Below are 15,027 nucleotides of genomic sequence, written 5' to 3' on the forward strand. Positions count from 1 at the left end.
CTGATCCCCCCCCAAAGAGCTCTCTAACCCTCCCCCCACTAACTATTAGCCACCATTTTGGGTACTGGCAGCTGTCTGCCAGTACCCACTTTGCAATAAAATAACTTTTTTTTTTTTTCTTTTAAAACCTAACTTTTTCTGTAGTGTAGCTGCCCCCTCCATACCCTACCCCCTCCCCCTCCCAGATCACCCCTCCTCTGCACCCACCACCCTCTCCCAGCAATCTCTCCAGCAATTTTTCTCTCCAACTGCCCTAGATCGCGGGTGCGCGTGCTCCAGTGCGCATCTGTCATGAAGAACAACTGGCCTGAAGGCAGTTCCCCCAGCGATGGGCCACCCACCCGCCTCCCTGCAATGGCTCCCACCCACCAACGATCGGCACCATCACTGTCCGATGCAGAGAGGGCCACAGAGTGGCTCTCTCTCTGCATCGGTGTGCCTAAAAAGGTATTGCAGTGATGCCTCAATATCGAGGCATCACTGCAATACCTTGAAAGCGGCTGGAAACAATCGTGATCGCTTTCAAACGCTTAAAACCCCTGACGACGTACAGGGTACGTCGCTGGTCTTTAAAAGCCAGTTTGTGTAAGACGTACCCTGTACAACATGCGTCGTTAGGGGGTTAAAATAAAGATAGCAAGAGAACGAAGAAAAAGTTGTAATAGGAGTAAATTAGAAAGTTGCTTAAAATGTCATGCTCTATCTGAATCATTAAAGAAACAATTTTGGTTCAGTGCCCTTTTAATTTAGGGTATGGCTGAAAATCTCTATAGTAGAAGAAGTTCTTATGTTTTGGTTTAGGATGCTTGAGTGACACACATCACTTGATTGCATATTTCTAAAAGTAATCTATCTATGGATTGCTGTAACAAGTACATTATTTAATAGGGTAACATTCCAAAGTCTTGAAAATCAATTCTGTTTCGAGTCTGCCTTTTAGTTTTGCCATAATTTCTTAATTTGCCAGTGATCAAACTGACTTTTTTTTAAACTAAGTTTTCTGTTAGAGAAGCTGATGTGCAGGGGCTGCACTTTCCCTGACCCAAATATATGATAATGCTACTGCACTGCGACTATGGATCAGAACAGAGGCTTCATTACAATTGTCTTGGTTTGCTACAGGAAAGCAGATCAAGAAAAAATACTAACTAGTATTATTTACAAAATCCTGCACATTTTACGTACTGTGGGGTCTGTTCTAATCAATTAAGGGAGTTGTGCAAAGGTTTATAAAATCAGATCCATTCCAGTCAATAAGAAATCCATAAAAAAACAGGCTATCACCTTTTTATTATAATTAGGTGGCTTCAAACCATGTACACTTCAGTGTGGGCAACATTTCTCATCTAATTTTGGCTGCATTCACATTGCTGTTTGCTTGTTTTTTTCTTCAGTAGATATATTTGTACTCTTTAGACAGTCATCAGCTAAATCGGCTAGCCACCATGTTGGGCTTCCATGTATGTGTAAAAGATGATCCATGAAACGTCCTGTGTGTGTTTATCCAATCCCAATTAAATAAGAAATAAGATTTTCCTGTTTGTAATTGAGGCTGACGATCTCTTACCAATTGAAATGGGGGCGAGACAGAGAGTTGTAAATACTTTATTTCTATGCAGGTAGGTTGCCATGCAGCACTTGCAATTTGCTGACATTTATAGTGCATATAAAAGAAATTTACTTTAATGCCCCTTTAAAGTAATTCTTGGAAGTTTCTGACTGAATTACAAATCTGCATTTACTGACCACTTGTCATTCATATTTTCTGCAGGCTTTTTTCATAAATATTAGAGTTGTACTTGGGAAAAATATTGCTTCCATACATTTTTTTTTCTCTCTTGTTTATAATTATTTCATTTTGTTCAAAAACGTCCCTATAGCTTTATTTTGTCTGTATATGATCTCCACCATGGCACAGCTAAAGAAGGAGATGTTACCCTGGCAACTGTCACATTGTATAAGGCAGGGGTGAAGGATGAATTATAAGGCATGTTTCCTGTGAACAAGCATGTGATGTTGGGAAATATTGCTATCCATGAGCAGGCATCTCACAAATTACTCTGCAGTTAAACAATTTGCCATGTGGGGCCTCTGGACTCTCTCATCACTCTGTAGCCTTTATCTTTGGCAGGAAGAAAACTTTTTAAGTAATTTAAAAATAAATAAAAAAAAAAGACTAATGGTGCTTAACAAAATGCATTGATTCAATACATAGGTGGCTTTATACTGTACGTTATAAACACAATGTAGTCAGAGCCATTCAGTGAGTTTTGGGTCTCTTTAATTAAAGAGTTTTAGTATAAAGTAAACAAATCCTTATGGTGGAATCATTAATACGCCAAATCTAGTATAGTATCTAAACATTTTAAGCTGTAATTGCAAAAGGAAAATGCAGCTCCTTGTATTCAGCTTTTATAGGACAGTAAAGTCAAAATTAAACTTCCATGATTCTGATAGGGCATGCAATTTTAAACAACTTTCCAATTCACTTTTATCACATTTGCTTTGTTCCCTTGGTATACTTTGATGAAGGCTGAACCTAGGTAGGATCATAGGCTGATTTTGAAGTCCATGAAGACCGCCTCTTATCTCAGTGCATTTTATTACCTTTTCACAGATAGATAGTGCTAGTTCATGTATTGGATGAAATACAAGTTTGTAAAACACTAAGATAAGGGGGCAGTCTGCAGAGGTTTAGATGCAACTTAATCACAGAGGTACAAAGTGTATTAATATAACCATGTTGGCTGTGCAAAACCGGGAAATAAGTAATAAAGGGATTATCTATCTTTTTAAACAATAAACATATTTTCAATACTAACCCGGCTACATATGTGTTCCTAATTGGCTTTATCAGATAACAACTTCATAACAATTCACATAATACTAACATAATGGCCATGTTAGATGCAGACTCAAGCCCAGGTTGACTTCTCTAAATAAGGCAAATTGTTGGCTGAGTTTGGCTATTGAAAAATAATTGCTGTAATGAAAGTATTAATGTATTTTTTTTTTTATATGTTATTCAATAGAAATACTGTATGACAAAAATGTCTTGTAATTACAAGGTGTTTAACTTGTATTTTTTTTTAACTTTATAATTTATATAAATGTTGCCCTATAATTGAAATTAAACGATTATTAATACTTTGGTCTCCACAGGTGACGTTTACAAAGCGTAAATTTGGTCTGATGAAGAAGGCCTATGAGCTAAGTGTCCTCTGCGACTGTGAGATTGCGCTCATCATCTTCAACCACTCAAACAAGTTGTTCCAGTATGCAAGCACTGACATGGACAAGGTGCTGCTGAAATACACCGAGTACAACGAGCCTCACGAGAGTCGGACTAATGCTGACATCATAGAGGTGAGAGCTAATTGGTCACAGGGTTCAGTACAGACTCCTCAAGCTTTCAGAAAAAGCAAAGCTTTGAATGCAGGTGATATTTATCCCCAGAGGGAAAAGTTAAATGTTGGGCAAGTTGATTAAATTCTTGATCCATCAAACCTGTCTTCTTTTGATTGATTCAGATAGAATATGCAGTTCAAATCTGTTTAATCAACATTTTTATATAAATCTCTGCACTACACTTTTAATAGAGCAGTTAGAAATCGCTAGACCAAGAACAATATCTACAAATGGGGATGCCTTGTACAGTAAATGCACTCAGTCATGTGCTTAGATTTTACAGTCCACATGTTTTATGGTTCCACTGAGTACCTAACACTCACATGCAGCATATGAAGGGCTGTGCTCAAATGTAATCTTTAATATAACATAGCCATAAAGTACTACAACAATGAAGACTATCACCTCTTATGCATTGGGATCTTCTGTAATATGATGCTGCTAAAGAAGTAATAAGGTAGAAATTGCTGGTAGCTCAATTAACAGACAAGTAAGGAAATCCTGGCACCTTCTTCTGACTTTTATGTATCTCTGAAATCAGTTTAAACAAGAAGAAATGATGGATATTGTTTGGTAAAGAGAGCATCTTCAGGGGTGTCATCTGCCTGCTTTTATCTCAATGTGTATAGCTTAGCTTAGAAGAGAGAAGGGACGTGATAGAAACCTTCAAATATCTAAAGGGAAAAAGGGGAAGCTGAAAGTATTTTCCGTAGAAGAAAAAGTATATCAAAAGCAAGGGGTCACAATCTTTAGTTAGAAGGTGGCAGGTTTGGCAGAAATTAGATTTTTAGAGGAAGCATGGTTGATTTATGGAATAAACTTGCAGCTAGCCTAAGAAATAAGTACATTTACACTGCAGTAATATGGGTTGACTTCATGGGCATTTTGGTTCTTATCTACTGTCAATTTCTATCATCTATGACTCAGGTGTGTTTGCTGTTCCCTGTACTGTTTGTGCTTTCATAGAAAGCTTAAGATTCTTGAACAGGCATAAACGAAGCCTTTTATCATGGTTTAAAAAAAAAAAATCACTTTAAAATCTTCAAAGGTCATGGAGTTTTATCCAACAATTACAGTCCTTCGTACTCCAATTATACATGTGATTCAGTGGTGCTATTACTATTGTTTGTGTGCCCAAAGCTTTCACACTTGTTTTATTACTCATACTGTGACGAATTACTTTTATAAATCACGCTCCCACTATACATTAAATTGCAGAGGTTGAACAATATTCATATCAAAAAGTATAAACGTTCCCTTTCACTAACAACATTACCACATTTTTATTTTTACATATGTGCTATATCAAAATAGTCGCTCCCTTTAAAAGTAATAATAAAATGCTCCCGTTCCAAACATAATTTTGTTATTTAATAAATGCTCATTTCTTTATTTTAACTATGTGTTCAAACCATTTGCAGGGCTTAAAGTCACATCCCAGGTGCACTTACATGGCGTTTCTGAGCAGAACACAGCTGATGACTGGTGGATACTTATGTATGCCACTTCTGATTGGCTTACCGACTTTGTCCTTCTGAGGATACAGTATGCATTACATCTAGGAACACAACTTTGATTATGTGTATAGTAGGACTGCACGATTAATTGCATGATGCGATTTATCGCGATTTTAAATCGCTGTGATTTTAAATCGCGGGAGTATGCGATTTTTTTGATTAAAAAAAATCCTCCAATGTGGCTGTACTTCAATGAGGATTTTTTTTTGTTATAAAAAAAAATCGCATACTGCCGCAATTTAAAATTGCGATTAATCGCATCATACGATTAACCGTGCAGCCATGGTACATACCTAAAGTTTCAGACTGCAGACGTCCCTAGAGGGAAGTATAAGTAAGTGACTTTCCCTCCTCTTCACTCTCCTGCATGGGCTCTGCTTTTAGACATAGATTGATCAGCTGCTACTGAGATCACAAACAGAACCAGTTTTTATATAAAAAAAATCACATACTTCGGCGATTTAAAATCATGCAATTAATCGTGCAGCCCTAGACTGTATGGCCTTTGAAGTGCAGTCAGAAACCAGCATTCACTCGAAGGGTCATATTAGTCAAAAAATGACCTGCTATAATTCTTAAAATGTCATTTTAAGCCTATTGACCCAGTGCTACTGTGTGTTTAACCCCTGCAAAAGAGCAGAAGTATTGCTCAGGACCCACAGAGTACTTCTGGTCCTGAACAGAAACCGCCGCTGATCCAATCAGCAGCACTAGTTCCACATCTGGATCATGCGACTAGCACTGCTGATTGGATCAGAGGCGGTTTCCTCTTGGGACCAGCAGTGCTCTGTGGGTCCCAAGCAGTACTTCTATTGTGTGTTAAAGGGATATGAAACAAAAAAAAATTCAATTGTGATTCGGACAGAGCATACAATTTTAAAAAGTTTCTAATTTACTTCTGTTGTCAAATTTGCTTCGATCCTATGGTATTCTGTGTTGTACTTAGGTAGGTGTTTGGAGCACTACATGGCAGGAAATAGTGCTGCCATCTAGTGTTCTTGTTATTGGATAACATTCTTGTAAAACTGCTGCCATATAGTGCTCCAGACATGTGTATCCTCCTGGGCTTACGCCCCTGCTTTTCAACAAAAGATACCTAGAGAATGAAGAAAACAGACATTTGATAATAGAAGAAAATTGGAAAGTTGTTTAACATTGTATGCTCTATCTAAATCATGAAAGAAAAAATGTAGGTTTCATATTCCTTTAAACCCCTTTGTGGGTTTGAATACACAGTAGTGTATGGTTGATAGTTTTAAAATGACATGGTCCAGAGGCGTAACTAGAAAGGCCGCTTCCAAAACTTTGCACAATTAGCACAATATTCCACCTTACCACCTGCAGCTCCAATAGCCTCTACGCTAATCTGGACAGGGGGGCGTCTGGGCAGCAGCGCCTCCCACCCCCCCCGAGTGGCGGACCTCCCAGGGCCTGATCACAGCCGCGACCATTGCAACACTTGAAGTTCCGCCCCTGACAAGGTCTAACAAGTTAGAGCAGATCATTTTTCGATTATTATGGCCCTTTAATAATAAAGTGGTCTAACAAATTAGAGCATTTTATTGTTACATTAGGGCACCCCTTTAAATGGAAGTGGCACAGTTTTTTTTTTTTTTTCCTACAGATTGTTCTCACTGGGAATGATGAGAGCAATATGTTTATACATAATAAGAACTTCTGTGTGCTTGAGATGAATGGTCTGGGCCTGATTTTACTACTCTAATATTCTGCATATGAAAATTAGTGTTTTTACTTTCTTTTTATGTAAGTGCTTACCGCTAGCTTACCATGTCCCTGCATTATTTTATTTCCTGTCTCTCTTCACTGTGTGAAAATTCCTGGCATCCTTAGAGCTAACCGTTGCCTGGATAAATTAAAGGGACGGACTAGAACAGTAGTAAAATGGTCTAATGCACTTTTTCCTATTGCTCTACTTTATGCCTCTGTGTGGGTAGATGCTGTAGAGTTGATGCTAAACCTTTCCATAAAATATGGTTTTAATGATGCTTTAAATTAAAGGAAGTTGTTTTAACTTTTACATTTATGACTTCTCTGCTTGATTTGCTAATAAGTACAAATCAATCCTCAATTAAACTTGCTTGATATATTAAAGTGGATTTCTTTTTCCATGTTGTTATTGGCTGTAGGACCCAGCTATAGAGGATTGGATATTGCTCTAAACTGAAGATGTGATACACAGCAATATTATAATATGAAGTAAAGTATCATTGCTACAGTAACTGTGTGTGGTAACCCTGCAAATGAGATAAACTTATAGCCAGAGCCACTCCAGAACAGCATTGCACTTCCACTTCTGAGCTTGACTCATCTGCTGATTGGTGACTATGCACATATGCTGCTACTGATTAACCTCTTTGTAGAGCTTATGCTATAGTGGTACAATAGCAAAATACTGTAGAGCGGTAAAGTATTTTATTACTGCACTCTTTAAGCACTTTCTTTTTATTTTATGGCTGCCCCCGCCCTTTGCTCTTTGGCGTCATATTCTGAGGATGTGACAATGACGTCTGTGTGAGGTGTCACAATACAGAATACATCCTTGTAGAAAAGCTATGGAAGTGGAGAATGCACAGACTGGGCCAATAGGGTAATTAGTACTGATAGTGCTCACCTTTTACAGCTGATAGGAAAACAAGTCTGCTTCCAGAGCTATCAGCTCTAAGGCATTTAAAAGCAAAAACTGCTGTTATTACAATGATAAAGACTGAGTGCCTTCCAGGACCAGGTCTCTATCTCCCAGATACCCAGTTGATTAGGGTCCACTGATTGCATAATGTTCTCCAGGGAAAGTTTAACATGAGTCCTTTGCTTCTAAAGCAAACATGGCAGGTTGAAGGGGAATTTCCTACACATGCCACAGGCATAACGTGCCTTAAGTTTATCCCAAGAGTCCGTTAGTCGCCAGCAATGTCTCCCAAGGCTCACTTTATATGAAGTTTATGTCTGGTATTTGTAGCACCTAAAAAGAGGGGAAGTATGGTCTGTAGATAAGATCATAGCATTGTAGGACGTATCAGCATAACAATTTGTTTAAATGTTTTGCCACATAGCAGTTCACTGGGAAATAGTTTTTTTTTTTTTTTGTATATACAGTATTTTACAAAAGTGAATACACCCCTCACATTTTTGTAAAAAATGTATTATATCTTTTCATGTGACAAAACTGAAGAAATTACACTTTGCTACAATGTAAAGTAGTGAGTGTACAGCCTGTATAACAGTGTAAATTTGCTGTCCCCTCAAAATAACTCAACGTACAGCCATTAATGTCTAAACCTTTGGCAACAAAAGTGAGAACACCCCTAAGTGAAAATGTCCAAATTGGCCCCAATTAGCCATTTTCCCTCCCCGGTATCATGTGACTTGTTAGTGTTACAAGGGCTCAGGTGTTAATGGGGAGCAGGTGTGTTAAATTTGGTGTTATCACTCTTACACTCTCATACTGGTTACTGGAAGTTCAACATGGCACCTCATGGCAAAGAACTCTCTGAGGATCTGAAAAAAAGAATTGTTGCTCTACATAAAGATAACCTATGCTATAAGAAGATTGCCAAGACCCTGAAACTGAGCTGCAGCACGGTGGGCAAGACCATACAGCGGTTTCACAGGTCAGGTTCTACTCAGAACAGGCCTCGCCATGGTCGACCAAAGAAGTTGAGTGCACATGCTCAGCGTCATATCCAGAGGTCGTCTTTGGGAAATAGACGTATGAGTGCTGCCAGCATTGCTGCAGAGGGGAAGGGGTGGGGGGTCACCCTGTCAGTGCTCAGACCATACGCCGCACACTGCATCGAATTGGTCTGCATGGCTGTCGTCCCAGAAGGAAGCCTCTTCTAAAGATGATGCACCAGAAAGCCTGCAAACAGGTTGCTTAAGACAAGCAAACTAAGGACATGGATTACTACAGTCAAGCATGGTGGTGGGAGTGTCATGGTCTGGGCCTGCATGAGTGCTGCCGGCATGGGGGAGCTACAGTTCATTGAGGGAACCATGAATGCCAACATGTACTGTGACATACTGAAGCAGAGCATGATCCCCTCCTTTTAGAGACTGGGCCGCAGGGCAGTATTCCAACATGAGAAAGTCCCCAAACACACCTCCAAGACGACCACTACCTTGCTAATGAAGGTAAAGGTGACAGACTGGCCAAGCATGTCACCAGACCTAAGCCCTATTGAGCATCTGTGGGGCATCCTCAAACGGAAGGTGGGGGAGCGCAAGGTCTCTAAAATCCACCAGCTCCGTGATTTCGTCTTGGAGGAGTGGAAGAGGACTCCAGTGGCAACCTGTGAAGCTCTGGTGAACTCCATGCCCAAGAGGGTTAAGGCAGTGCTGGAAAATAATGGTGGCCACACAAAATATTGACACTTTGGGCCCAATTTAGACTTAGGGGTGTACTCACTTTTGTTGCCAACGGTTTAGACATTAATGACTGTGTATTGAGTTATTTTGAAGGGACAGCAGTTACACTGTTATACAGGCTGTACACTCACTACTTTACATTGTAGCAAAGTGTAATTTCTTCAGTGTTATTACATGAAAATATATAATAAAATATTTACAAAAATGTGAGGGGTGTACTCACTTTTGTGAGATACTGTAAATAAATAATATATCAAAGAAAAATAGACCTTTTTTTTTTTATTGAATACTTTTCTTAACCTGAGCCACAGTTATTTATTTTTTCTTATTATTACATGGAAAATCAATATGGCTTCCTGTGGCCTTACTTCCTATAGTAAATAAATATGTACAGTTCCTTCATAGCATGTCCAGCTAGACATTGTTTCATTTCAGACTACTAAATTAAATATACAATTAGAAAAAATGGATTCTTGATGGAAGAACTAGCAGGATGCAGCGCTTCCAGAAAAATTAACTGAGATTTGGAAGATGGAGGAACTTAGTTGTTGCTTTCGCTCAGCTCAGATTTATGGAAGTGTGGTTTATTTTGACAACTTACTCCCCCAGTTTAGCTATGTTCTATCAGTACAATGAGTTGCCATTTTGTATCACTGCAATTTATTAAATGCAGTGAGAGTTTAGATTAGCCTTCCTCCTACTAAATTACTGATACGTGGTGGGTGTGAATAAGAAAGAGAGAGAAATATCAGGTCACAAGCACCTCAGCTGTTATCCCATAACACTGTTAGATAGTGACAACCTGACTGAGAGGGGACACACGAGCCCCCTGCAATGCAGTAATAAAATGTGGTTAGCACAGAATCTCTACTATAGGATAAAAACTGTTGTTTAGATGGATGTTGACATAATGTACAATATTATATGATTTCTATTTACTTGTATACTTCTTTTTATTCCCTTTAAATCGGTTTCTGTGCTTAATAGAGTTCATTGGCTGTTTGTTTAAAGGGATAGAAAGGTCAAAATTGAAATGTGCATGGGCGCGTTTCAGTTTTAAATAGAAGTATTTTTGAAATATAATTCCATTAGCAAAAATGCTTCTAGTTAAAGCTATTACTGTTTTTCAGCGGTATACGCACATATCCTGTTAGAGCCCATGTAGCAGTATTCAAGCTCAGAGAGCTGGGGCTGGTATGTATTGTATTTGTGATGACTTCATTTATATCATACAAGCTATTGCTGATTTTCAGCGGTATACGCACATATCCTGTTAGAGCCCATGTAGCAGTATTCAAGCTCAGAGAGCTGGGGCTGGTATGTATTGTATTTGTGATGACTTCATTTATATCATACAAGCTATTGCTGATTTTGAAAAGGTGTGAAATTTGAATGCTGGTGAACATCTCCTCACAGCATATGTCTGTATGCTGCAGAATACTGTACTAACTTGTAATGGAAGCATTTTTGCTAATGGACGCACATTGGAAAAATGCTTATATTTAAAATTGAAATGCACTCATGCACGTTTCAGTTTGGAACATTCGATCCTTTTAAAAAGTAGCTGTTACTTACCCTGTGAATTCAGCACAACTCATATAGTACGTGGGGGAAGCTTATAAGTGGTCTGTGAGATTTCTTGCAGACGCTTGTCTCTTGTTGTTTGAGATTAGCACCTTTGTAGGTTTTAGGTAGGAGAAGCTTAATTTGTGCTAAGAATTAATTACTGAACCCACATAAATAACAATGCACCTGTTGATTTAAATTGGTTATCTCTGCTTGCGTGTTTAAAATTTTATTAATGTCCAACTCTGCTCACCAACCTATGAAGGTTTTAAAGGGTCAGGAGACCCCAAAAAAATATTTCATGATTGAGATAAAGCATTTAATTATTTTATTTTTTTAAATTTGCTTCTATTATCAAATCCTTTTTTGAAAAGCAGGTATGTAGGCTCAAGTACAGAAGTTAAACAATATTATACATTTTTTAAGAGTACTAGATGGCAGCAGTATGTGCTGCTATCCTAGTGCTCCAGACCCACCCACTCTGCCTACAAAAGTTTGTTTTGCTTCAAAGAATACCATAAGAGTAAAGCAAATTTGTTAATAGAAGAAAATTGGAAACTTTTGAAAATGTGTATATTCTGTCTAAATCATGAAAGAAAAATGTTGGGTTTCATGTCCTTTTAACAAGCTTATCTCGCATATAGATGTGCACAATAATAATACAGAGGCAATGATGTTTGTATGTGTAGATCAGTACAGAAAGTTAGGAGCCAGAAGTAAAATTCTAGGAGTTGTAGCTACCTGGCCTACATGGTTTGTCTAGCCCTGATGTCTCTGTGTGTGTGTGTATATATATGTATGTATGTATGTATACGTGTGTGTGTAAATATATATATATATATATATATATATATATATATATATATATATATAAGATGCGTGCATTCGGATCCTTTGTGAGGATCCTAATGCGGTCGTAAGGAGCCACTCATATTGTATTGCCACTGGTATTGATTCCTGTAAGAGATCCCTACTCTATGATGTGTTCAAATCCAGATCTTAAAGAGGGGATCTTTTACTGGAATCAGTACGGCTATGAAAATGTCTGAAGAAAATGAGCGTCTCCTTACGTTCGAAGAAGTGAATATAAGAACTTAAATCTGTACTCTAAGAGTTATTAATACCACAGGTGATCCGTGGCACCACATGACAAGGTATTTTAGTAGCCTCAGCAATCACATCACTATGTCTTATAGTCATTATTAGATACTCTAGCCACATTTCTGGCCTAATGACTCTTATTGTTTTAATTATACACATTATCACTTTTCTGAACATATTATTACCAGTCACTAATAATATTGAAAGGAGGATCTTCCCAACTACTCCTTATCACTAAATGTCAATATTGCAACAAAGCACCGTAACCACTGATGAGCATAGGTTGCTGCTCGATAACCTGCAATACAAACACATCAGCACAAAGCAGTACCAACTCTGAAAAGCCTGATCAAGTGTGCACATAGTACTACCATTCCTTCACTACCCAAATCAATCTAACTCCTTATCTAGCAGGAGCAGTGTACCAAAATATCAGTCACACTATTATTTTATTGGCTCTTGATAACTGTATTTAAAGGGTCAGTCTACAGTATAATTTTTATTGTTTTAAAATATAGATAAGCCCTTTTTCTCTTGTTAAGTGTATCCAGTCCACGGATCATCCATTACTTATGGGATATTAACTCCTCCCCAACAGGAAGTGCAAGAGGATTCACCCAGCAGAGCTGCTATATAGCTCCTCCCCTAACTGCCATTACCAGTCATTCTCTTGCACCCAACGAATAGATAGGATGTGTGAGAGGACTGTGGTGATTATACTTAGTTTCATACCTTCAATCAAAAGTTTGTTATTTTATAATAGCACCGGAGTGTGTTATTCCTTCTCTGGTAGAATTTGAAGAAGAATCTACCTGAGTTTTTCTATGATTTTAGCCGGAGTAGTTAAGATCATATTGCTGTTTCTCGGCCATCTGAGGAGAGGTAAACTTCAGATCAGGGGACAGCGGGCAGATTAATCTGCAAAGAGGTATGTAGCAGCTTATTATTTTCTGACAATGGAATTGATGAGAAAATTCTGCCATACCGATATAATGTAAACTCAGCCTTAAATGCAGTAGCAGCAACTGGTATCAGGCTGTCATGTATGTATATTTTACACTTCAGTATTCTGGGGAATGGCACTTCACTGGAATTATACTGTATGCATAAATCTTTAGCCTAATTTGCAGGGACTAGCAACAGGCTTTTTAATAACACTCAATTTATTAATGTTAAACGTTTTTTGCTGGCATGTAAAATCGTTTAATTTTCTGAGGTACTGGGTGAAAAAATGTTTTGGGCACTATTTTTTTCCACTTGGCAGTCGTTTTATTTAATTTATGACAGTTTACTGATCTCTCTCACTGTTATGTGTGAGGGGGAGGGACCTTTTTTGGTGCTTTTGCTACGCATCAAAAAATTCAGTCAGAAGTTTATTGTCTTCCCTGCATGATCCGGTTCATCTCTACAGAACTCAGGGGTCTTCAAAACTTGTTTTGAGGGAGGTAATCACTCACAGCAGAGCTGTGAGATTGTAGTTGACTGTGATAAAAAAAAAAAACGTTTATTTCTGTATTTTTTTTTTTTTTCTGCTATCAGGGTTAGTTATCCTTTGCTAATGGGAGCAATCCTTTGCTAAAATTGTGTTTTTTACAAAGATTTGATGCTATAACTTTTCAGTTTATTAATTTTCAACTGTCATAACTTTTTCTGTGCTTCTTATAGGCACAGTACGTTTTCATATTATAGTAAATTACTTGAAAAGTATTTCCAAGTTGCTAGTTTATTTGCTAGTGTGTTAAACATGTCTGATTCAGAGGAAGATATCTGTGCTATATGTGCTAAAGCCAAAGTGGAGCCCAATAGAAATTTATGTACTAACTGTATTGATGCTACTTTAAATAAAAGTCAATCTGTACAAATTGAACATATTTCACCTAACAACGAGGGGAGAGTTATGCCGACTAACTCGCCTCACGTGTCAGTACCTGCATCTCCCGCTCGGGAGGTGCGTGATATTGTAGCGCCGAGTACATCTGGGCGGCCATTACAAATCACATTACAGGATATGGCTACTGTTATGACTGAAGTTTTGGCTAAATTACCAGAACTAAGAGGTAAGCGTGATCACTCTGGGGTGAGAACAGAGTGCGCTGATAATATTAGGGCCATGTCAGACACTGCGTCACAATTTGCAGAACATGAGGACGGAGAGCTTCATTCTGCGGGTGACGGTTCTGATCCAAACAAACTGGATTCAGATATTTCAAATTTTAAATTTAAGCTGGAAAACCTCCGTGTATTACTAGGGGAGGTGTTAGCGGCTCTGAATGATTGTAACACAGTTGCAATACCAGAGAAAATGTGTAGGTTGGATAAATATTTTGCGGTACCCGGCGAGTACTGACGTTTTTCCTATACCTAAGAGACTTACTGAAATTGTTACTAAGGAGTGGGATAGACCCGGTGTGCCGTTCTCACCCCCTCCGATATTTAGAAAGATGTTTCCAATAGACGCCACCACACGGGACTTATGGCAAACGGTCCCTAAGGTGGAGGGAGCAGTTTCTTCTTTAGCTAAGCGTACCACTATCCCGGTGGAGGATAGCTGTGCCTTTTCAGATCCAATGGATAAAAAGTTAGAGGGTTACCTTAAGAAAATGTTTGTTCAACAAGGTTTTATATTGCAACCTCTTGCATGCATTGCGCCTGTCACGGCTGCAGCAGCATTTTGGTTTGAGTCTCTGGAAGAGACACTTGAATCAGCTCCATTAGATGAGATTACACACAAGCTTAAAGCCCTTAAGTTAGCTAACTCATTTATTTCAGATGCCGTAGTACATTTAACTAAACTTACGGCTAAGAATTCCGGATTCGCCATTCAGGCACGCAGAGCACTGTGGCTAAAATCCTGGTCAGCTGACGTTACTTCTAAATCTAAATTGCTTAATATACCTTTCAAAGGGCAGACCTTATTCGGGCCCGGGTTGAAAGAAATTATCGCTGACATTACAGGAGGTAAAGGCCATGCCCTGCCTCAAGACAGAGCCAAACCTAAGGCTAGACAGTCTAATTTTCGTTCCTTTCGTAATTTCAAAGCAGGAGCAGCATC

The 15,027-nt window shown here is 38.5% G+C and overlaps 1 protein-coding gene across 7 annotated transcripts in view; it reads left to right on the forward strand.

The window, feature by feature from the left end:
* MEF2D (myocyte enhancer factor 2D) overlaps nt 1-15,027 on the forward strand; it is a 345,309-nt gene that overhangs the window by 250,575 nt on the left and 79,707 nt on the right. For all 7 annotated transcript variants that reach the window (XM_053705226.1, XM_053705208.1, XM_053705222.1 and 4 more), the window contains one exon: nt 3,163-3,366. In XM_053705226.1, coding sequence (XP_053561201.1) covers nt 3,163-3,366 — 204 coding nt within the window. The remainder of the gene's footprint in view (nt 1-3,162; nt 3,367-15,027) is intronic.

This window comes from Bombina bombina, chromosome 1 (assembly GCF_027579735.1).
Source record: "Bombina bombina isolate aBomBom1 chromosome 1, aBomBom1.pri, whole genome shotgun sequence".
NCBI classification, from domain to species: Eukaryota; Metazoa; Chordata; class Amphibia; order Anura; family Bombinatoridae; genus Bombina; species Bombina bombina.